The 20,909-nt window shown below is 54.6% G+C and overlaps 2 protein-coding genes across 2 annotated transcripts in view; one reads left to right on the top strand and one right to left on the bottom strand.

Annotated features, from left to right (window-relative positions):
• Positions 1–1,252: 1,252 nt before the first annotated feature.
• MRPL45 (mitochondrial ribosomal protein L45) lies at positions 1,253–5,451 on the bottom strand. Its single transcript, XM_075443501.1, has 8 exons — positions 5,368–5,451; positions 4,935–5,130; positions 4,344–4,461; positions 3,852–3,950; positions 3,163–3,211; positions 2,737–2,886; positions 2,479–2,652; positions 1,253–1,977 (listed from the first exon to the last, which is right to left on the bottom strand). The coding sequence occupies exons 1-8, from the start codon at positions 5,422–5,424 to the stop codon at positions 1,918–1,920; spliced, it is 903 nt and encodes a 300-aa protein (XP_075299616.1). The 5' UTR covers positions 5,425–5,451; the 3' UTR covers positions 1,253–1,917.
• A 5,801-nt stretch (positions 5,452–11,252) lies between these two features.
• NPEPPS (aminopeptidase puromycin sensitive) overlaps positions 11,253–20,909 on the top strand; it is a 40,253-nt gene continuing 30,596 nt past the window's right edge. The window contains exon 1 of the mRNA XM_075443392.1: positions 11,253–11,561. Coding sequence (XP_075299507.1) covers positions 11,439–11,561 — 123 coding nt within the window. The 5' untranslated portion in view covers positions 11,253–11,438. The remainder of the gene's footprint in view (positions 11,562–20,909) is intronic.

Genomic DNA, 20,909 nt, shown 5'->3' with positions numbered 1-20,909 from the left:
CAGAAAGCAGCGAAGCTGTAAAAGAAACCCAGGGACAGAAGTGGTTTAGTTGCAGAGGTTTGAATATTGGCAAAGAAGATGGGGAGCCACACACTGCTAGACTGGAAGGAAGGGCCATTCTCCCAGAAAAGCCAGCCACTCCACCACAAAACAGACTCTGTCCAGTGGTGCCCAGCGACAGGACAAGGGGCAACGGGCACAAACTGAAGCCGAGGAAGAACTACTTCCCTCTGAGGGTGACGGAGCCCTGGCCCAGGCTGCCCAGGGAGGCTGTGGAGTCTCCTTCTCTGCAGATATTCCAGCCCCGCCTGGCCGCGGTGCTGTGCAGCCTGCTCTGGGTGACCCTGCTTGGGCAGGGGGTTGGGCTGGGTGACCCCCAGAGGGCCCTGCCAACCCCCACCATGCTGGGATTCTGTGATTCTTTTCACCCAAAGCCAGAGCTGAAGAACCTTGTCAGTAGGTCTTGGTTGAGGAGTCACGTCCGTACCTGCTTGTAAGCCACCTGACTCACACCAGACACAGACCAGGCAGCTCACGCTAATTTTTTTTAGCTCCTAGCCCAGCTCACATGTGCTGGAGCACTGAAGCTCTCTTCAGCTCGTGAATGAGGCGTAGGCAGAAGGCTCAATATAGTAGGTTCTTTCAGGAAAGGCAGACAGATTGTGACACCCCTCTCGTTTCCAAAAAGATGAAAGGGATTCCTTTGCTGGCTCCTCTCCTGACAGAGCATAAAGATGATATTCTGCCCTTTCAGAATAAGCACAAGAAGCACTGAACAACTCTGCAAGCATAAGGCACCAGACCTCTTTCACTGCATATTTTGTAAAATCTCTTTCAAGGAAGAAGAAAAAATGCCCTTAACTCTCAGAAGCTCCGGAAAATGGGTGAATTAAAAAGCAACGCAAAGTTGAAACACAAAATACTTTGCTGTTTGATGCCTACTGAATATTTTGCTCTGTGACTAGGAGTAAATGGAACTTACCTGAGCAAAACAGAGCAAGAACAGCTCAGCAGAGTGCACTGGCTTACTCCCAGCCACAGAAAAAGGTAACCTCTGGGTAGGTGTTGTCCCGACCCACACAGCCTGCAAAACCAGGAGACCCGATGCGAATGTCATCGTGTCCACAGGATGGTGCCAGCCACTCACTAACAACGTCCCGCTGCGTGGGTGTCTGTAACAAGCACACCAAAACCCATCGGCTAGGAGAAATGCTGCCTTTCAGGAAGGCATTGGTTCACACAAACGCTGACCTTACAAGTCAAAAAATTTTATTAAATTACCAGCACTGTGCTGCAGCCCCCTTGGGAAGCTTGGCCACTAACAAGCACAGACTCCGCAAGAGTCCAGCTGCAGCACCCACCCAGGAGAATTCGATTTAAAGTGTGCTTGCTGCTCTTCCCTGTTTTCTGTTAAGAAAAGAAGCCTGGGAATCAGTACAGAGAGGCAAAGAGGATGGGAAAAGAAAGAGCCAACACCTACTGCTGCAAGTTTTAATGAAAGCCATTAGGTCTATGACACTTCCCATGGAAGTGCCAAACGTCCCACGTCTGGACAGACTCCTGCTGCCCACGGCTCTCCAGATGAAAGTTCAGGACAGAGGCCAGGCGAGGGCAGTCCTGAAGAGAACAGACTTCTCGTCTTCGCAGAAACACAGAGAGGGTCAAGGTGCAGCACACCAAGTCTACTTGGACAGAGTAAAGCTCTTAGCAGAGCTCATCTGAATCCCCTCCCAGGCCCCTCTAGCTCCTTTAAAGACAACTTTTTAGTGACTGGAGTCCATTTCTGAAGCCGCTTTGTTTGTTGACTGCTCACTGGAAAGGCACAGCCATGCCCAACCCGCTGCCCCTGCAGACACTCTCCACTTCTTCCCTCCAGGGCTGTCTGCACTGCTGTCTCTGTACGGGCTCTGGAACCCCCTACTTCGTTTCTTCATACTCTTGTGAGGGATCCAAAGTTGGGCCGGGAATCAGCACCGTCTGAAAAAGCAAGGAGCGAAATCAGCACGGCACAGAGCAGCTCTGAACTGCTGCAACAGGAATTGTTCATGTGACAGAGCATAAGAAGGGCGGGCGGGGGGTTCTGGCAACGCAAAGGCCTCGCACAGGAAGACAACCCGATGGCAGCAGCATGGGGGCGGACGCAGAGTGGGACTGGGATGCCATGCCTTGTACTACACTGTAGTTCTCACCTCCCTCCGACCTGTTGGTACTAACACAGGAAGACAGAGCACCTGCATCGCTTTGCCAGGCTACGTACACGAAGCAGTAACCCCCTAAACTACCACACACACGTGTCAAACACCATCAGCCTCCTACTACAGCTCCCAGGTGCTAGAGGCTGATAATCCCACATTAATAAATAGGTCTGCTTGCAGATTAATCCACCACCTCCCCATCACGGGAAGCTCAGCTTTGGTTTCGTCCAGAATTAACTGGGGACCTCTGTTTCATGGACACAGGCCGTGCTGGTGGTGTTACCTTAACAATGGGGTCCTTTGGTGGAGCCCACTCTGGGACGATCTTGCCGTGCATCCGCCACGTGCCGTACGGGTTGACCAAGTACCTCTCAAACACGACATACTCCAAAACATCCTTGGGCACCTGCTCCCCACCGTACATCAGCCGCCCAAAGCGGTCATAGATTGCCAGAATCTGTAAAAAGAGCCAAGAAACGCGTGCTGGGCTGGCAGCCGGGTGGAGTCAGCTGGGAAACGCAAGGAGCACAAGGGGACGGACCTGTCGCGTGTGCATCCGCACTGTCACCTGGCCGTACAGGTTGCCTCGATTCACGATGCTGTCGCATCGAACTTGAACCACTCGCGGAGGCTCCAGCGACTCCACAAAACTCCACCGGATGGTCTTGTACCTGTTCCCACGGACCATTTCCTACGAAGACAAAAAAGCACCAACTTAATTAGGACGTGAACTGAATGACAAGCAAACTGCTGTATATAACGAAGCATTTATTCATAGCTAACCTGACTGTCTGTCTCATTTTTTCCTGGATACAATAAAGGCAGAGCAGAAGACTAGAAGTCGTGCTTTCCCTCCCTGCTCTGCCTTTATTGTATCCAGGAAAAAATGAGACAGACAGTCAGGTTTAGCGAGCCTTAGAGACCATGGAAGAAATCGAGGACACGCCACAGCCAGATAAACACTCACCGGGTAGCAGCGCTCCGTCACCAGGGAGTGAAGTTTCTGCTTGTTAAAACTGCAAGTGAAACACACCCAGTTACTCAAATACACGTACTGTAAACAGGCTTACTCACAAATTCCTGCTTCCCCAGAAGACACACAATCTACCGGCGAAACAGAAGAAGCGAAATTCTCAGCTGTGATCTCAGCACGAAATGCAAACGTGAGCGCAAGCTGGTTGACAAGACATCAGGGAAAGACACAACATCCTTTGGAAGCCAGTTACGACCTAAATGTTTCATTGATGTTTGGAATTGTAACCAAGAATGGTGCAGTTTGGAAATCTGGTCTATTACTGGAAAGTGGAGCACGCCAGCGGAGTATCATTTCATTTCCAAACAATTCCCTGCAGCGCGATTCTGAACAGCGCCAGCCACCCACTCATCTGCTGATAACAGCAGTGGTGCAACAGCTCATTTCCTTTGCAGGTCAGGTCAAGCTGAATTTACTGCAACCTGCTTTGCACTACCAAAAGCAAGAGAGGGTACTGACCAAATCTCCAACGCTCTACTCTCCACAGAGATGGGGGCAGAAAAAAGATAAAGTATTTGTTGTAAAGGAGGTACAAGGATTAGAAAGACAAAGAAAAAAACAGCGCACATAAGCAAAGAGAAGCAGGTCCTACACAAGCACATCGGTCAGAGAAGGGGTCTTACTTTGCCAGGCAATTGTGAGCTTCAATAAATATCTCCTGCGCCTTCTCTGGGAAGGTTTTAGTGCTGAAATCCAGATCGTGATCTTTTATCTTCCGCAGACTGAAAAGACAAGGAAAGCTCTACAGTGAGTAGAAAACAACTTGGAACCGTCCTGCGTCTTTCAGATGATGGCAGCGACCTTGTCCAGTTCAAGCCCAGCTTTTACCAGGGAGCAACCGAGAACTGGAGACTCCCCACTAAGACATAACCTCTAGGTGCTCGTAAAACACACACAGCACTGCAAAAACGCCTCAAGAAAACGAGTGCACACTGCATCCACTCGCGCCAGGACGGGCGCCTCGCATTCATTCTCACAGCAGGGACTCCTGGCTAAGCGGTACAACAGCAGCAATAGAAGAAGCGGGTAGAAAATAAAACGTGCCATCTCACCACCGCAAGACAGAACCCAGCAAACCTCCAGCACCACAGAGTGACTAAAAAGGAGGTACGTACGCCAGCTGGGAGGCAGCCGTCTGCTTCAGCTTCTCCATCTTTTGCTTCAGCCCATCTTTGGATAGTGAAGTCAAGCGGGCATCGCCCTCAGGAGGGACGTATGGGTCTATAATGTCAGCTGCAGGAGACAGAAAAAAGGTCAGGAGGAGGCTCAAAACCAGCAAAATTAAGGAAACAAGGAGGCAACACCCTCGCTGGTGCTGGAGAAGCAGGATTCCGCCCTGATAATGTTTGTAAGCTGAAACATGAGCACGCAGAGAACTGCTAGCCCAGCACAGGTTGTCAGCAGTGACAGGCGCCCGCTCCCTGCTCTCCTCTTCCACACAGCCCAGGGCAGGAGGAGCAGACACATTCAGCAGCAGAGAACGTGACCTCCCTTGCTATTCCTTGTCCCAGGGTACGAAGGGGCCTGACACCCTTCTGCAGGAAAGCAGGGCAGCCGCTATCCCTCCCTGGGAGGCAGAGCACGTACTGCAGTCTGCTGCAAACACTCCGGGTCAGCAGGGTCACGCCGCTTCGGCTAACCGCCCTGTGCTGCTACTCTGCGTTAGCCTTGCCCCTGAGCAGAGACCAAAGCAGGCTTTCTACCACCTGTGCAGGCCAAGTAGAAGGTCCGTTCTATGCGTTCCTCAGGAAATGCTGTCGCCAGAGACCTGAGCCTCTTCTCCTTCTCTTCTGGGGACACCTCTCTGTCCTCTCTGGGGACAGAAAACCTCTTCTTCGTTCTCACCGGCACCACAAGACAGGCTGGAGCCGCTCCAGCGGGACGGAGCACGGACCCCACCGCCTGAGGAAGAGAAACAACAGGGCCATGGGGTTCGCCCCACAGAGAAGCAGCACCGCCGACATCTTAATTCCCTCCACGCCTCCCAAACACAGCTGTAAACACACCCAACGGCACTGCCTGCGGCCCCCCCGTCCCGCGGCCCCCCCACATCCCTCTCCCTGACTCCCGCATCCCGCGGCCCCTCGGCCCGCACCCCCGTCCCTCCCGCCGGCCCCCAGCCCCGCGCCCGGGCCCCACCTGCCCGCACACCCGCAGGCCCAGCCGGCCCAGGCCCGCCTTCACGGCGGCCGCCATCTTCCCGCCGCGCAGCCCGCCGGGACGTGGGCGGGGCCGAGGAGGGGAGGGGCGGAGCCGAAGGGGCCGCGCGCGGAGGCGGGGCGGGGCCGTCGGGAGCCCGCGCCGCGGCTGCGAGTGGAAAATTCCATCGGCTGCGGGGGAGGGCGGGGGAGGCCGGGGATGGGGGGGGGGGGGGGAGCTCCGCCCCCAGCGCGCGGCGGGGGGACCCCGGTGACTGGTGCAGCGCGGGGGAAAGGGGGTGCGGGCCCCTCCGTGCCACGCGCGACAGGCGAGGGACCCCCTCCACCCCGCGCAGGGGTCGCTGGGGGGGGGGATCGGACCCAGTCAGCCCCCCTGAGCCCCCCGGAGCCCCCCGTCAGCTCCGCTGGGCTCCGGGCGCGGCAGCACCCACTGCCCGCTGCTTTCGGTGCTTCAAACTGCGGCAGCGCGCGGGGCTGGGGGCGAGGGTCCCCCCGAGGGTCCCGCCTGAGGGTCCCACTCGAGGATCCCACCCAAGGGTCCCCCCGAGGGTCCCACCCAAGGGTTCACCAGAGGGTCCCAGCTGAGGGTCCCACCTGAGGGTCCCACTCGAGGGTCCCACCCAAGGGTCCCTCCTGAGGGTCCCACTCGAGGGTCCCACCCAAGGCTCCTGCCCGAGGGTCCTGCAGGCCAGTGCCGGGGCGCAGCGCTGATGCCCCAAAACAACCCACGCTTATCCCAAACCCCCTCCCCTCGGAATTCCAGCTCCAGGACCCCCGTGGGTGCTCAGCACCCACCTGCAGCCGCAGGGTGAGGCCTCGGGCCGTCTCGCAGCCCCGAAGGCAAACGCAGCGTTGGGGTGCGGACCCCCGGGGCAGCCCCGTCGGAGCGGGGGGCTCGTCAGGAGGCTCCAGGCCACGCTCCCACAGCCTGGCCACGCTGCCAGTTTGCTCCCAGTTTGCTCTGGGGAGCGCTGGTCTTGGCGACGAGGGAGCGGCGTTGCTCCACCGGACGGCTGGTTAATGTGTAGTGACGGCTCCGCTGCGCCCGAGACCGTTGATCCCGGCCCACGCCGTTATCTGTGCCGGCGGGAGCGGGGCGAGCCGGGAGCGGCCCCGCGGGGCTGTGCCGGGGGGCACGGGGGGTGCTGGGCACCCGTGGGTGGGGGGATTGCCTCTGCATCCCGGCAGCGGCTCCCAAACTCCGTCGGGATGCTCGCGGGGGCTCAAAAATAGGAGAGGGGGGGATTCTCCCTGCTTGCACCCCTGGCAGGAAAACCGGAGCCGGTTTCCCCTCTGGAAAGCTGAAGCCCCGTGGCCGCGGAGCCGGTCCCGGAGCAGCCGGTGCTGAGTCACCGGCCCCAGCGCCCCACGGCCTCGGCGCTTTCCCACAGCTTGGGGCTTGTGGGGCTGGATTTTCCCAGCCCGTCCGGCTTTCCCGGCTGCAGAGCTGCCCTGTGATGGCATCTCGGCCGGTTCCGCCACCGTGGGCAGCGGTTTCGGGGCTCTGGCAGCCCCCTGAGGCCACATCCTCGCCGTGGGGGGCTGCCGGGGAGCACGGCCTGGGAGCACCCCTGCCAGCTCGCCCCAGCAGCGGTGGCCTCTGGAGATGCCCCCAGCCCACGTGTCACCTTCCCCCTGCAACAGGGGATTTGTCCCATGGGAGAATGGGAGCAGGGCTGGGATCTGGAGGCACCGGAGCATCGGCAGAAGCGGGACGTGCTCAGCACCCGCTCAAAGCTGAGCTGTCCCCGGCAGCTCCGGGCAGGGGCTCGGCCACGTTTGCCTCCGTCCTCGTGCAGCTCGTCCCAGGCACGCGTCGGGGCAGGAGGGCGACGGGCAGACCCGCACGCACGCATCGCGAGAGGGGGAAGCGATGCGAAACGCCTCCCAACCCCCCCCCCGGGAGCAGCCTGCGGAGCAAGAGGCCCCAGAAGCCACTTTGCAGCGTTGTCCCCATGCTCCCGAATACCAGAGATTCCTGCCCTAAGCCGCCGGCCCAGACCTGCGAGGCAGGATTAGCCGGTGCCCTCCGGCTGCTCCCACTCTTGGGAGGAACAGCAAAAACTCTGGCGAAAGAGAGAAGGAAAGAAAAACCTCTCTTGGGATCTTTCTTTTTCTTTTTTTCCCCTTTTTTCCATTCTTTTCCTAATTAAAATGGTGTATTGACAGCGGTTGGTGGCTTCAGAGACTCTGGGCTAATTACAGCTCCTGGCTCCCACCCCGTCCATTTGTCCCCGGGCCCTCCCCGCTCTGGAGCTGCGGGATAACCGGGTTTGGTCAGGACACGGCAGAGGAGGCGGCTTCCCCCCGGCTTTCTCGGCAGAGGCTCTTCCTTTCTTCCTTTCTTTCTTTCTGGGTTCTTGCTGACAGCAGCATCTGTCACCCAACAATATCTCCCGGGCGGACCAGCAGCCGCAGAAGGCACCCGGACCCCTTCGCCGTGGCCGCTGCGGCCGCCGAGCCCCCTCGCTGCCCCCAACACCGGGCACGCGCCGGGAGGGCACCCAGCGACCGGTGAAACCATCGGGGCCAGGAATTAAAGCTCAGAGGAGACAATCCCCTCCGCCTGCCTCCCGCAGCAGCCAGCTCCGCGCCAGGAATAGGTTTATCCTGCCCCTGACCTCGCTGCCCGCCCGGCCACGGCTCTGCACCCGTGGCCACGAGCTGCGCCGGGGCATGAAGAGCAGCAGCGAGGCAGGAGGAGAAGGGGTTTTTGCTCCGGTGAGGTCTCTGCACAGCCAGGCTGAGTCTTCCTCGCGTCCAGCCTGGCTGCAGATCGCGCAGGGGGACTCCCCACCCAACCCACGCCGAACCCCGGGGCCACAGCTGCAGCCCCCCCCTCATTGCGGGGCACCCAGGACCTCCCCCCCAGCACCCCACCGGCACCGCCGCCGTCAGCTCGCTTGCAAGAACGAGGACAATTTCCCCAGTCCCGCGTCCCGACACCGTCTGTGCGTCCCGGGGGGCTTCGCAGCCCACCAAGGCGTTGGGAGGGGAGGGTGGCAGCCGCCCGGACCCCCCGCGTGGCTCCAGCTGCTGCCTTGCTCCCCTCCTCTCCTCGGGGCTCTGCCGCACCGCGCGGCCCCGCAGCAGCTGAACCCAGGCTCGTCACCCGTTTGGTTTTCATAACGAGGTGCCAGGAGCTGTCTGTACTTTCTCTGCGCCCCGGTTTGTGCCGCCGGCTCCTCCAGGTCTCGGCGAATCCCCGCTCCCTCTCGTTGAGATTTTCAACAGCGAGGTACCACTTTCAGCAAAAATAAATCTTTAGGGGGGGGTGGCCAGAAAAAAAGGAGCAATTTTAGTTTCTAGTGGTGGAATGAATGATTTCCTGCCCCTGCGAGCTGCGGTTCCTTCTCGCGAGCGAGGCTGCGGCACCCGCAGAGGCACGGCACGCTTCCTCTCGGCCAGGCCCGCGCTCAGCGCCGTGCGGAGGCAGCGGCTCAGCCGCCGGCTCCAACGCTGCCGTGGCAGCTCCCGGGGTCGGGAGCAGCGCTGGGCCGCGGCTCTCACAGAATCACAGAATCGCAGCATGGCAGGGGTTGGCAGGGCCCTCTGGGGGTCCCCCAGCCCAACCCCCTGCCCAAGCAGGGTCACCCAGAGCAGGCTGCACAGCACCGCGGCCAGGCGGGGCTGGAATATCTCCAGAGAAGGAGACTCCACAGCCTCCCTGGGCAGCCTGGGCCGGGGCTCCGTCACCCTCAGAGGGAAGAAGTTCTTCCTCGGGTTCAGCTGGAGCTTCCTCTGCTTCAGTTTGTGCCCGTTGCCCCTTGTCCTGTCGCTGGGCACCACTGGAAAGAGTCTGGGCCCCGTCCTCCTGCCCCCCACCCTGCAGATATTTGTGAAGATATTTATCACCCCGCAAGCTGGGTGTGGGGAAAGCCCCCACGGCCGCCGGCTCTGCTCTTCCAGAAAAATTCCATTTTTCAACCCTTCTTTTTCCCATATAAAGTCTTTATTAAGACTTTTTGAACTTCCTGCTGGTGTTTGTCAGAAACCCAAACAGCCGTCCGGCGTCACCCGCTTGCGACATTTTTTTACCCTGTAAATACCGCTCGCCGCAGCGCGTGCACAGCTTTTTGAGACGGATTCCTCGCAAAGCCGCAGCGTCACTGCGCAGCGCCGCCGACCCCGGGCGAGCAGGCAGAGCCCCGCAGGGCCGCGGAACCCCGGGGTGGGCACAGCGGCCGCTCGGCCACGGGAAACGGCAGAGAAACCCCTTTCTCCCCCAAAGCTGAAGAGGATTTTTTATATTTTCCAGGACGTGAGCCTGGCCACAAAGGGTTGGACGCGCGTCGGCAGCCCTGGGGTTTGACTGGGAGCCTTGCAACACCCGGGTTTCACCTCGGTGCTGCGGTTCAAGCACAGGGAGGAGCGGGAGGAAGAAGAGGAGGAGGAAGAGGGTGGCTGTTAGCTCAGGGTGGGGAGAAAGGCAACCCCACGCAGCTGTCCGGACACGCAGAGCAAGCCCGGAGGACGGACACCTTCTCTCTGCCCCACACGTGCACAGTGCCGTATTTTTGCTGCGAAGACCAAGGGGTTTTAAGCTAATCTCATTTAATTTTTCATAATTCTCATCATTTCTCAGCGATAGTTAGACCCCAAGTTCCGTCAGCAGCACGGTCTTATCTGGAGGCAACCGGACGCGGGGAGGAAGGGACCTGTCCCCTCCAGATACGAGGGCCGGGCGCGGCGCGGGGTGCTCGGAGCGCGGGATGAGGTGGCGAGCGGCCCGGGAAGAGCCCCGTCCCGCTCGGTGTGCGGAGGGTGCCGGTGGAGCGGGACGCGCCGGCTGCCGGTGATCGGTAAATCCTCCGGGGAGCAGGACCAGGAGGAAAAGCAGGGCGATGCCGGCGCTCACCACGCTGCCGCGGGCTGCCATGGCGGCCGGGCCCTGCCGCCAGCGCCGTGCCCTGGAGCAGCGGAGATGGCTGGGCAGGACTGGGCCGACACCGAGCCCTGCCGGCACCCGGGGGTGCCACCGGCAGACCGGGTGCTGCCAGCCGTGGGGTGCCTCTCCCAGCCCCCCCCCACCCCGGGACCCCTGAGCCCCCCGGGGCTGCCAGACCAGGCGTGTGGGGAGCCCCCACGCAGCCTCTCGGCCCCCTCCACGCACCTTAACGGGGCACACCATGCCAGGTCCCTCCATACCAGGTGCCGTGGGAACCCCCGTTAACGGGGGGCACCGTGCCAGGCCCCTCCGCACTGGGAACCCCCGGTAACGGGGCACACCATGCCAGCCCCCCTCTGCACCGGGTGCACCGGGAACCCCCATTAACTGGGTGTACCGTGCCAGCCCCCCCCTGCACCGGGTGCCGTGGGAGCCCCCGTTACTGGGGGGCACCATGCCAGGCCCCCACCGTACCGGGGTGCCCCGGGAACCCCCGTTAATGGGGGGCACCGTGCTAGCCCCCCCCCTGCACCGGGTGCCCGGGGAACCCCCGTTAACGGGAGGCACAGTGTCAGCCCCCCCCCTCTGCAACGGGGAACCCCCATTAACAGGCTGCACCGTGCCAGCCCCTCCATACCGGGTGCACCGGGAACCCCCGTTAACCGGGCGCACCGCGCCACCCCCCCCTGCACGCGACCGGCGCAGCGCGAGCCCCGCCGCGCGCGCACACGGCGGGGCGGGGCGGAGCCTCCCCGCGCGGGGCGGGGCGGGGCGGGGCGGGGCGGGGCGGGGCCCCCCCGGCGGCACGCACGCGCCTTCGCCCCCGGCGCTTACGCAACGCGCTCCCGCCGCTCTACGTGCGCGGCCGCGTGGCGCCGCCGCCGCGCGCACGCGCTGTTCCTCCTCCTCCTCCTCGTTTCCCCCCGCCCCCCGCCCCACGGCCTCCTCGTGCCGGGAGCGCGCGCGCGCCCCCGCCCCTCCCTCCTCCTCCTCCTCCTCCGCCGCCGCCGCTCGCCCGCCTGGTGTGTCGGTCGGTCGGTCGGTGCGGGGCCGCCGGCAGGAAGCCTCCCCGCTCCCGCCCCCCGCCGCTCCCTCCTCCGCCGCCCCGCCGCGGGGGGGCGCAGCCCCGCACCCCCCCCGCTCCCCCCCGCCGCCGCCCCGCCATGCCGGAGAAGCGGCCCTTCGAGCGGCTGCCCGCCGACGTGTGCCCCCTCAACTACGGACTCTGCCTCAAGCCCGACCTCATCGACTTCACCTTCGAGGGCAAGCTGGAGGCCGCCGTGCAGGTAGGGCCCCGGCGCGGCCGCTCCTCCCGCCGCCGGGCCCTGAGGGGACCCTTCCCTCAGCCCGCTCCTCCCGCCGCCGGGCCCTGAGGGAGCCCCGTCCGCCCGCCGGGCCCGGCCCCCCCCCCCCCTTCCCTCCCGCCGCCGGGCCCTGAGGGAGCCCCGTCAGCCCACCGGGCCCGGCCCCCCCCCCCCCCCCCTTTCCCGCTGCCCTCCCCGCCGGCGGGCCCTGAGGGCCTCCCCCCGCCCCGTCAGCCGGCCGGGGCCCGGCCCTCGGCGCGGTGGAGCCGGGCCAGGCAGGTGCAGGGAGGCCGCTCCGCGCTCCCCCCCGCCGTCTCCGCCCTCCCTTTCCATTCAGCCTATGGATCCATACGTACATGGCCCCCCCCGGCCCGGGGCCAGGCGGCGGGGAAGGGGAGCGGGCAGCCCGCCGGCCCCGCCCTGCCGCGCTCCGTCCCCCGAGAGCGGCGGGAGCGGCCTGGGAAGGGCCGGGGGACCTCGCCCCGCCGCTGCGGGCCCCGCCGCTGCGGCTCGGGCTGCCCCGGGGGGGCCCGGCCCGGCCCCGGCTCCTCTCCCGGCCCCGCTAGCAGAGGTCTGTCTCTAGGTTAGGCGTGGAGCGGCTGAAGCCGCGGGGATCTGCCTGGCTGGTGTCCCCGGCTTCCCCCCAGCCCGTGGTGAGCACCCTGTTCCTGTTTTCAGCCTCCAGCGTGCTGCTTTTATCCGCGGCCAGCCCTCCAGGCGGCTCGGGGTTTGGCTGGAACGACCAACTGCCCCGTGTGCAATTAAATGAGAGCTCCCTCGGTGGAGCGCAGTGAGCTGGTAGGCCTCAGCGTCATGAAAAAGCTTGAAGTCAGTGAAGCGAGAGGCTCGGTTAAGAGTGGGAAGGGGTGTGCAAAGTGAAAAAGCTGGGTCTTCTGCCTCTTCTGAAAGGCAAAACCTTCCCGGCGTTCATGCTTCAAAGCCAGAATGTGTGATGAAAGCCCTGAAGTCTCATAGTCATTCTCAGGCTGCCGTGCCAAGATTTCCTAGATTTGCTTTCATGTCTTTCCTCGTGCGATGGTTTGAAGTAGATACAGAATTGTAAGGGCTTACCCGACTTTTCCTTAAAATGAGATGACTGTATCGAGAGCTGAAAAATATTTGAGAGAGACTTTACATCCTGAGTTGGGTACAGATTTAAATCTTGGTCTAAAGAGGTGGTTTAAAACCTTGTTTTAGAATGAGGTAGCGTTGGGATAACAAAGCTGCAGAATCTGAAGCACGAGTGCAGAAGAGAGCGAGTGCCTCGCTGGGCAAGTGTCTGGTGTCTGTGGAAGCTGGGGAGGGCAGAAAGCTGTGGATGATAGTGAATCTTGTGACTTTTGGGACTTGGAGGAACACAACCAGAGATGAGTAAGTTTGTGTCATGTGGAAGAAACACTGAAAATGTAAATCGCCTTGCCGAGTTTGTTCTAGCTCGAGTCCTCGGGCCGCTGCTGTCTTTGGGGGTCCCGGTTTGACGGTGCATCAGCCTGGGTGAAAATGCTAGCTTGAGAAATTCCCAATCTCTTCCGTCTTAATCCTAGCCGCCTATTCCTGTCTTTGCACCCAAGTTGCTGCTCAGTCCTGTTACAGCTGTGGGGCTGTGCTGTAAATGGGATCACTGAAATCATCCAGGTTAAAAATAACACTCGGGGGGAGGGGAGTAGTGGCTTTTTAAGCCAGCATTGCCACTGAGAAGAGAGTAGTATTGAGCAGCAGCCTTGGAAACTTAGTTTAAATCCAGGAATAAGGAGGATTTGGAGGCTTTCTGTGGAGATGGTCATTGGTTTGCAGATTTTAGTCCCGTTGAGATATTTTTAATACTGTTTTGCCATTCGGGGGATTGCTCAATGCGTTCCTAGAGCAATGGATGCCACCTGACAGTGCGAAATCCCGGACTTTCCTGCCAGCTGAGGGCATGCGTTAAGGAAGAACACTGATCTGGCAGGTTCAAGGTTGTTAGAAACTCTTGTTCAGCAGCATGATGAGCCGATCTGATGTTCCCACCATAGAGAGAGTTTAAGAAATATAGGTTGAGGTTTTTAAAACATATTGCAAGTATTTTATTTTTAAATAACTTTTAACAACCATAGACCGAAGAATCATGAGGCCACATCCCAGCTGTATGCAAGTAAGTACAGGGTGAGTGCTCGCGTGCTTGTCTCGAGTTAGAAACCTGGAGAAGTTTGCTGTGGCTGCCAGCATCCAAAGCACGGTAAAGGCACATTCCAGAAGATTAGAGGGTAACTAATTCTGCACCTTGATGGAGGGAAGAGCAACCAGCTCACCTGCAGTACTGGGTGGACAGGATACCTTTTGTACAAGGGAATGGCTTACTTAAGAATATGCTAACATTTACTAGTTGTTTGTTATTGAGCTGGGGTTCAATCTAGAAAATGAAAAATCCTTTGTGTGCTTTTGGATCTACCTGGTTCAGTGAAGGACCTGTTGGCCGTTTCTGCTAGCACCTCGTACTAAGGTGGAGTGGAGCTCAGCGGAGGTGTTCTGTTTTCAGCATACTGGAGAGCTTTGGCATATATTGTATGGTCGTCAAGGTGAAAGTCATTTTATGTTAAGACACAAATTTTGATTTTTTCAGATTTTGGGTAGGGAAATACATACACTGCCTCCTCTTGAAGATCCAGGTATCATTTTTTATAACCAATGAAGAATAATTCTTAGTCCCTCTGCTCCATTCTGGTATGATAATGGCTGGATAAGCAGTAATCCACGTCAAGTACTTAAACCAGTGATGGTTTCTGACCTGCGGGGTGAGTACTGAAACTGTGACACCAGAATCAATCATGATTAATCACAAAATTGGGAAAACTTTTCGTTACGCACATCAAAAGTGTTTGTTTGCTTTGTTGTTTTGCATCTTTAATAGCAAACTGGAATTAGTGAAGGCTGTGCTGTTTAGTCAGGACGTTACAAGTAGACACTGTATCAGTCAGTTTGTGTTTCTCACTCATGGCCATTCAGTAGGATTTGGCAGCCCTCTGTGTAGAATTTTGGTAAGTCTTTCCACTTGAGCACCAAGCTCTAAAGAAGTGTTAAGTAACCTTCCAGTCTTGGCTTTGGGGCAGTACTCTTACGTTGGCTTTTGTACATATAAAAAACTTAACAACACATTTTGTCTTTATGCCACAATAATAAATGTTACACTTATATGGCTCCTTCAAATAACCATCAGAGGATAAAGCCTTTTATGATTCAGAAGATAAGGCTGTTGCTTCAGTGTCAGCAGGGACCAGGTTGATTTCAAAGCCTTAAAAAGAAATGGTACGTGTTTGTAGTTTGTTGTGGCACTTCAAGTTTTCAGGTTAGGGAATTGGTGCTTTGTCTTGATAAAGAAACATTACTGAAAGCCGTCTCTTGAGAGTTTAATTTCGCAGCCTTTTGAAGCTGCGCTTCTTAAGTATCTGGTAACCTGTATATTAACTTTTGTCTGGTTACTCAAGATTTTTACATAATGCAATTTGTGGTCATATGAATATTTTTGAAGTCTGTAGAATTGTGTAACTATTATATACACGGACAGTATGTAATTACCATTATCACAGTTAATAAACCAAAAATCCTTAAATGAACTATTTTACAAGGAACCCTTCTCACAGCTAGGACAAAGCGTGGTTGTGGGAGAACTGGAGACTGCATGTGGATAGCAGATCTGGAGCTGAAATAGTCGCCTGCTTGCAATCCTGTGATCACGCTGTCATTATGTCGTCTTTTGGCACTTTAAACTGTTGATTTGTTGGGTGTGTAGGGGTGTTTCTGCATGAGCACAATTAAGATTTTTTTTTTTTTTTTTTTGTGGAAATACATCATCTATTTTATTCGTCTGTTAGCTCGAGATTTAATTACTGTATCCCTGATTCTCAGGGTCTAGTTATCAGTGCAGTGCACTCGTATTGCTCCGTGGCTAGGTCAACTTTTTTCTGTTCTGCTTTTGACTCCTGGGAGGCGTAACCGAGGGCTGGAACAAAGAGGGGATGTGCTGCCCTTGTGTTCTTCAGCATCGTGCTGAACAGGCAAACATGAGTAACCAGCCACAGAAACAAGCATCTGGCTTCCAAAGTTCAATGGTTGTTCTAAGCTTCTAAATGGAAATCCTTAACGCTGTCCCGGCTCCAAGCGATCACCTGTCCGGCGCGGGGTGTAGTGGGGCAGAGCTGCAGAAAGGTGCGTGCTTGTCTCCTGACTTGCTGGCGTTCACCTCGCCATAAACTGCCTTCTTTGGAGGGTGTTGTGCAGTGATTCATGCCTTAAACTGGAAACTACGGTGAGGTGTTTCTTGGTTGCAAACCAACCTGTCTTTACTTGAAAGAATTTACAACCTGAGGTAGATGGCTCTTTTAAATGTCTTTCCCAGTCCCTTTAACATGTCTTAAGGATACTCTGTTCTATTTAGCAATGTTTAACCTGTATCTGTTGCTTTTTATAGGTTAATTATGCAGTATTTGCTAGACTAAAGAATGTGTAGTCTTCTGATCCTGCTGCATGCCAGTTAAAGATTAATTGTGACACTCTTGTATGTGAACCTTGAAAAATTAAGTTTAATGGGTGTAGTATTTATGCTCAGTATCTGCTGGGGAGGGGGGGAAGTTGTCTAGTATAAATTTGTGGTCATGTTATCCAGCATTGTAATTTACATTTCCGGCATATGAAATTAGATCTGAGTTTGAGTGTTAAAGGTACCATGCTGAGTGTTCAAGTCTGGTGCTTCAAAGTCGGGACCTTGGGGTTCTGTGGACCCTTATGCCATCAGCTTCAAAAATAGGAATGCCTTTGCTCTTGTCCCCCCCAGAAAGGCCGCTTTCAGTTCTGTGATTCAGAAGGCTAAGATGATTGCATTGATCATAGTTATGAAGGGATTTACTTGTCTGTGTGGATTTGACACTTCTGGAGTGCGTGTGACTGCTGGAGATGAATGTAATTAATCACAGAATCACAGAATCACAGAATAGTAGGGGTTGGAAGGGACCTCTGTGGGTCATCTAGTCCAACCCCCCTGCCGAAGCAGGGTCACCTACAGCAGGCTGCACAGGATCTTGTCCAGGCGGGTCTTGAATATCTCCAGAGAAGGAGACTCCACAACCTCCCTGGGCAGCCTGTTCCAGGGCTCCGTCACCCTCAGAGGGAAGAAGTTCTTCCTCATGTTCAGACGGAACTTCCTGTGCCTCAGTTTGTGCCCGTTGCCCCTTGTCCTGTCACTGGGCACCACTGAAAAGAGCTTGGCCCCATCCTCCTGACACCCACCCTTCAGATATTTGTAGGCATTTATAAGGTCCCCTCGCAGCCTTCTCTTCTCCAGGCTGAACAAGCCCAGTTCCCTCAACCTCTCCTCGTAGTGGAGATGCTCCAGTCCCCTCCTCATCCTCGTAGCCCTCCGCTGGACTCTCTCCAGTAGCTCTTCATCTTTCTTGAACTGGGGAGCCCAGAACTGGACACAGTACTCCAGATGGGGCCTCACCAGGGCAGTGTAGAGGGGAAGGAGAACCTCCCTCGTCCTGCTGGCCACACTCTTCTTGATGCACCCCAGGATCCCATTGGCTTTCTTGGCAGCCAGGGCACACTGCTGGCTCATGGTTAACCTGTCGTCCACCAGGACACCCAGGTCCCTCTCCGCAGAGCTGCTCTCCAGCAGGTCCACCCCAAGCCTGTACTGGTGCATGAGGTTGTTCCTCCCCAGGTGCAGGACCCTGCACTTGCCCTTGTTGAACCTCATCAGGTTCCTCTCTGCCCAGCTTTCCAGCCTATCCAGGTCACGCTGAATTTAGGTGCTCTTTGGAATGAAGTGAATTTTTCCAGTAGGCCAGTTAGTGGTGGTGTTGGTAATTTTGCTACTTGGCTACCATAATTTGCTTGAGATGAAGATGAATTAAACTTTTTATTCCTTTTCTCATTGAAGTTTGAATTTCTTAAAAATATACATGCTAGAGCAGAACAGAAGTAATTTTAGTTGTTTATTTTTAAAGAGTAAAATGCTAAAAACAGACACGCTTGTTATAATGCTGCATTTAGAAAAGGCCTCTGAAGCAAGTGACAAGATTTTAGTTGTCTTATGAATGGCTTTAGAGAATTAGTTTTGACTATAGAAGGTGTCTTTTGGTGCACCTCATCCTGTATTTTGGGTAGGCTGGCATTCCACTGAAGCCATTCAAATTCTGGTTTCTAATGTCCTGAAAAGGTTTTGCCATCAAGTCCTTTCCTGCTCTGGTAATTGGTGAAAAGCAAAAGCTTTACAGCGTCTTCAAGTCCTGTTTGGCAGAGTTTTGGAAATATCTTCATTTTCAAAATGAAATAATTAACCTTTTTAGCTCTTCTTCCATCAAATGATGTTACCCTGGGGGGAACTTAAGCTGTTATCTCCTATAGGGTGAGATTTTCCTTCCTAGAAACAAGTGCGAGCACGAATGGGGATGTGCGGGGGGCTGGGAAGTTAAAACGTCTTAAAGGTCTGCAGTGTTATTGCAAGGCAGACCTGCTGGTGGTATGTATGTCTGGCTAATCTCAGGAGGTGTTTGACTTGTGATTAATCTTACTAGAGTGCCATCAAAAGCAACAGGTTTAAAGTTTTGAAACATTCCTTCGTTCCACATATTGGTCTTGGTTCATCTGCCGCTTTCAAGCGTGTTGGCCTTACGGCAAAACTACTTTCATTGCGGGCACTGGTAGCTTGCTCTCGCCTTGATTAGCCTCCTCTTGTTGAAGAGTGAATTTATTATACTGTAGAGCAAGGTGAAGCAGGGTGACAGTTCGCACATGTACAGCTTTGTAATTGGTTATACCTGATGCAGTGAGATGCTTTTTTTGCCTTTTAATACGATTGCATTCACGAGAAGCACTGCATGAGCAGAAGATGTGTCTTCCAAAACATAGTGTTGGCAGAAATGTAAAAGCAGTTTCAAGGTGTCACTTACAGTAAAACACCTTCATTCATCTCCATGCTGTACGTGGTGTCTGTAAGCATTAGGCTGTAGGTGCTTGTGAGATAAAGTGGTTGTAAGTTAAGTATGCTGGGTGGTTTATAGTTTTGGTTTGGGTTTGTTCTTACAGGTGTGTCTGTCCTTCGTTATTTTTAGTGGATCAGAGGGAGGAGGCTTTCATGCTAGAGGCTGTGTGCCAGCATGAAAACTTTTTTCACCTCCCTGAATTAAACTATGAGAGCCTCAGAAGTGTGCTGTACACTGTCAGTATTCATACCTGCACGCTGACTTCTGCCCTTCATTTTTTTGGGAGTTGGAGGGTAAATGTTTTTTTAAGCTACTAGTTCACTCAATCCCTTTAAGTGTTTTCCAGTAGGTTGCATTTTGTTGTAAAACTGGTTTGATATTTGTAGGAGGTTAGAAAAAAATCTAAAAATAGGTAATTGCCTTTCTAAGAAGCCTCTGAAGTTCTCTTTGCTGAAACTTAAACTTTCTTATTTTGCAGGCACAGTGCTACGTTGACAATTCTTCTGTCCTCAGAAGAGGTTGTTTTTAAAGATCAAGCCTATTGTTAAACCCAGTATTGTCTGCAGTTTGGACAGCCCTTTTTGCATCTTGAATTCTTAATCCAGAGAGATTTGGATTTGTAGATTCAATAAAGGTCCTTACTAGACATTTATAAAAAGCTGTTCTCATTCTGAATTTTCTGTCTTTTAGAAGACCTTGAAAAACCCCAAACTGTAATATCGTGATGAAAATTATTGGGTGATGATCTTGGATTTTGGGAGGTGTTGGAATCCATTAGTTTCATGCACACCGAACTGGAAAATTCCAGATTGTAAATCTTTACTGGAAGCATCAAATCTAACCTGTGTCACTTCAGCTGTTACGTTTGCTAGTTTTATGCTTTGTAAGCATGTTGTTTTTAGGATCAGGTGAAGTTTATTAGGTAGCACAACACAGCTCTTCTGCGCCGTTCTGTACGACACTCTACTGCCGGGTGCCTGACAAGCAGGATTTGGAAAGATTCACTAATAGTTACGCTGTCAAAAAGTGTAAGCCCTTACATGATATTTATTACATGAACAATTCTGTTAATAGGAATAAGCCATAGACATTTGCCTCAGAAGCAGAGTTGGTGACTGAGGTTAGAAAGAAACTTCTGAGTTAGGTTTGTCTTGTGTTAACGGTCCACAGTGGGGGTTGGCTTTCCTTGGAGTATCTGATGTTAGCCCTTTGGTTCACAGGTTATTGGACTAGATGGGCCGTTCTTATGATGTGGGCGTGCCTGTTAAGTTATACATTTAAATTTCTTAAGCCTCTCATCACTGACTGGACTAGAATTTGGCTTTTTATGTACGCAGTGACTAAGGAACCATTCCTTCAGCGAGCCTAGGTAGAACAGCTTAAGACTGAATATCTGCTTCCGTTTACTCATCTTGCGTAGACACCAGCTCCTTTATGGCAGTGATAAGTGTTTGCTTCAACTGTGACACTTCAGCTCATTATTTCAACTTTACTTGTAATAAATGTGTTTACACTCAGATGCTTGAATGGTGAGCGGGTTTGCACATGCAGCGTGCTTTACTGATGTTGCCAGAGGGGCAAAGGAGCTCTTGGTTCATGGGAACCAGTTTCCACCAGAAGGAGGTCCAGTTGGTTTCTGCTGTGTTCCAGTGTGGCTGGCCAAAGTGACTGGTACAGGTGTTGATAGGGCATTTTAAGGTTATAATAGTGAAAAATCAGGAAAAGGGATACAAGTCCTTATGCTTTAAGGAACTCACTGCCTGGGGTAAGAAGCAGTTACTTGATGCATACGTTAAACTCTAGCTGGCAGTTACAGAACTTCTTGCTCTTTCATTTAAAGAACTGGCATTGTCTACTGCTAGGAATTGTGTCCCGGACTAGCAGGGTTACCAGCTCGATCCAGTGTAATGATTCTAGTGGTTTCAGCCACGAGTTTCTAAATAATTCCTAGTTTAATTCCCAAATATTTTACCGCTTTGTAATTAATTGATATTTAATTTGAATTCCTCTGTATTCACGCTCTTACATCCAAATAGAAAGCTGGCACAGTAAGACAGTTTATTACTGTGCTGGGAGCTGGCCACTTGTTAAATAAAGCAAAGCGTGTGTAGCCAAGAGCTGGCAGAAGGAAAGTTTTCAGGAAAATGTAACGGCGAGTTTCTTGGCAGATGTTTTTAACCTAAGAAGTTCTTACAGTGTCAACAGTTTAGAACACAGTACCGTAGGTTGTATTTCTGATCATCTCTGAAAGGTCTAAGTTTGTGTTCAAAAGCTTGTACTATAGTCCTCTGTAGGTCATGTCTAAAAGGAAGCTGACAGGCTCTCTATCTATTTTTATTGGTCTCGGATTGCCAGGCATGTACAAGGGCCCTAT

Source organism: Opisthocomus hoazin, chromosome 26 (genome assembly GCF_030867145.1).
Source record: "Opisthocomus hoazin isolate bOpiHoa1 chromosome 26, bOpiHoa1.hap1, whole genome shotgun sequence".
Taxonomy (NCBI): domain Eukaryota; kingdom Metazoa; phylum Chordata; class Aves; order Opisthocomiformes; family Opisthocomidae; genus Opisthocomus; species Opisthocomus hoazin.
This window is presented reverse-complemented; position numbering and strand designations above follow the sequence as displayed.

Excerpts from the sequence above, each read along its gene's own strand:
- MRPL45 (XM_075443501.1), bottom strand. The coding sequence starts at position 5,424 with ATGGCGGCCGCCGTGAAGGCGGGCCTGGGCCGGCTGGGCCTGCGGGTG. Across the intron at positions 3,951-4,343 it reads ACGGCTGCCTCCCAGCTGGC|TCTGCGGAAGATAAAAGATC; the intron begins GTACGTACCTCC and ends TTGTCTTTTCAG. Across the intron at positions 2,887-3,162 it reads TGACGGAGCGCTGCTACCCG|GAAATGGTCCGTGGGAACAG; the intron begins GTGAGTGTTTAT and ends TTGTCTTCGTAG.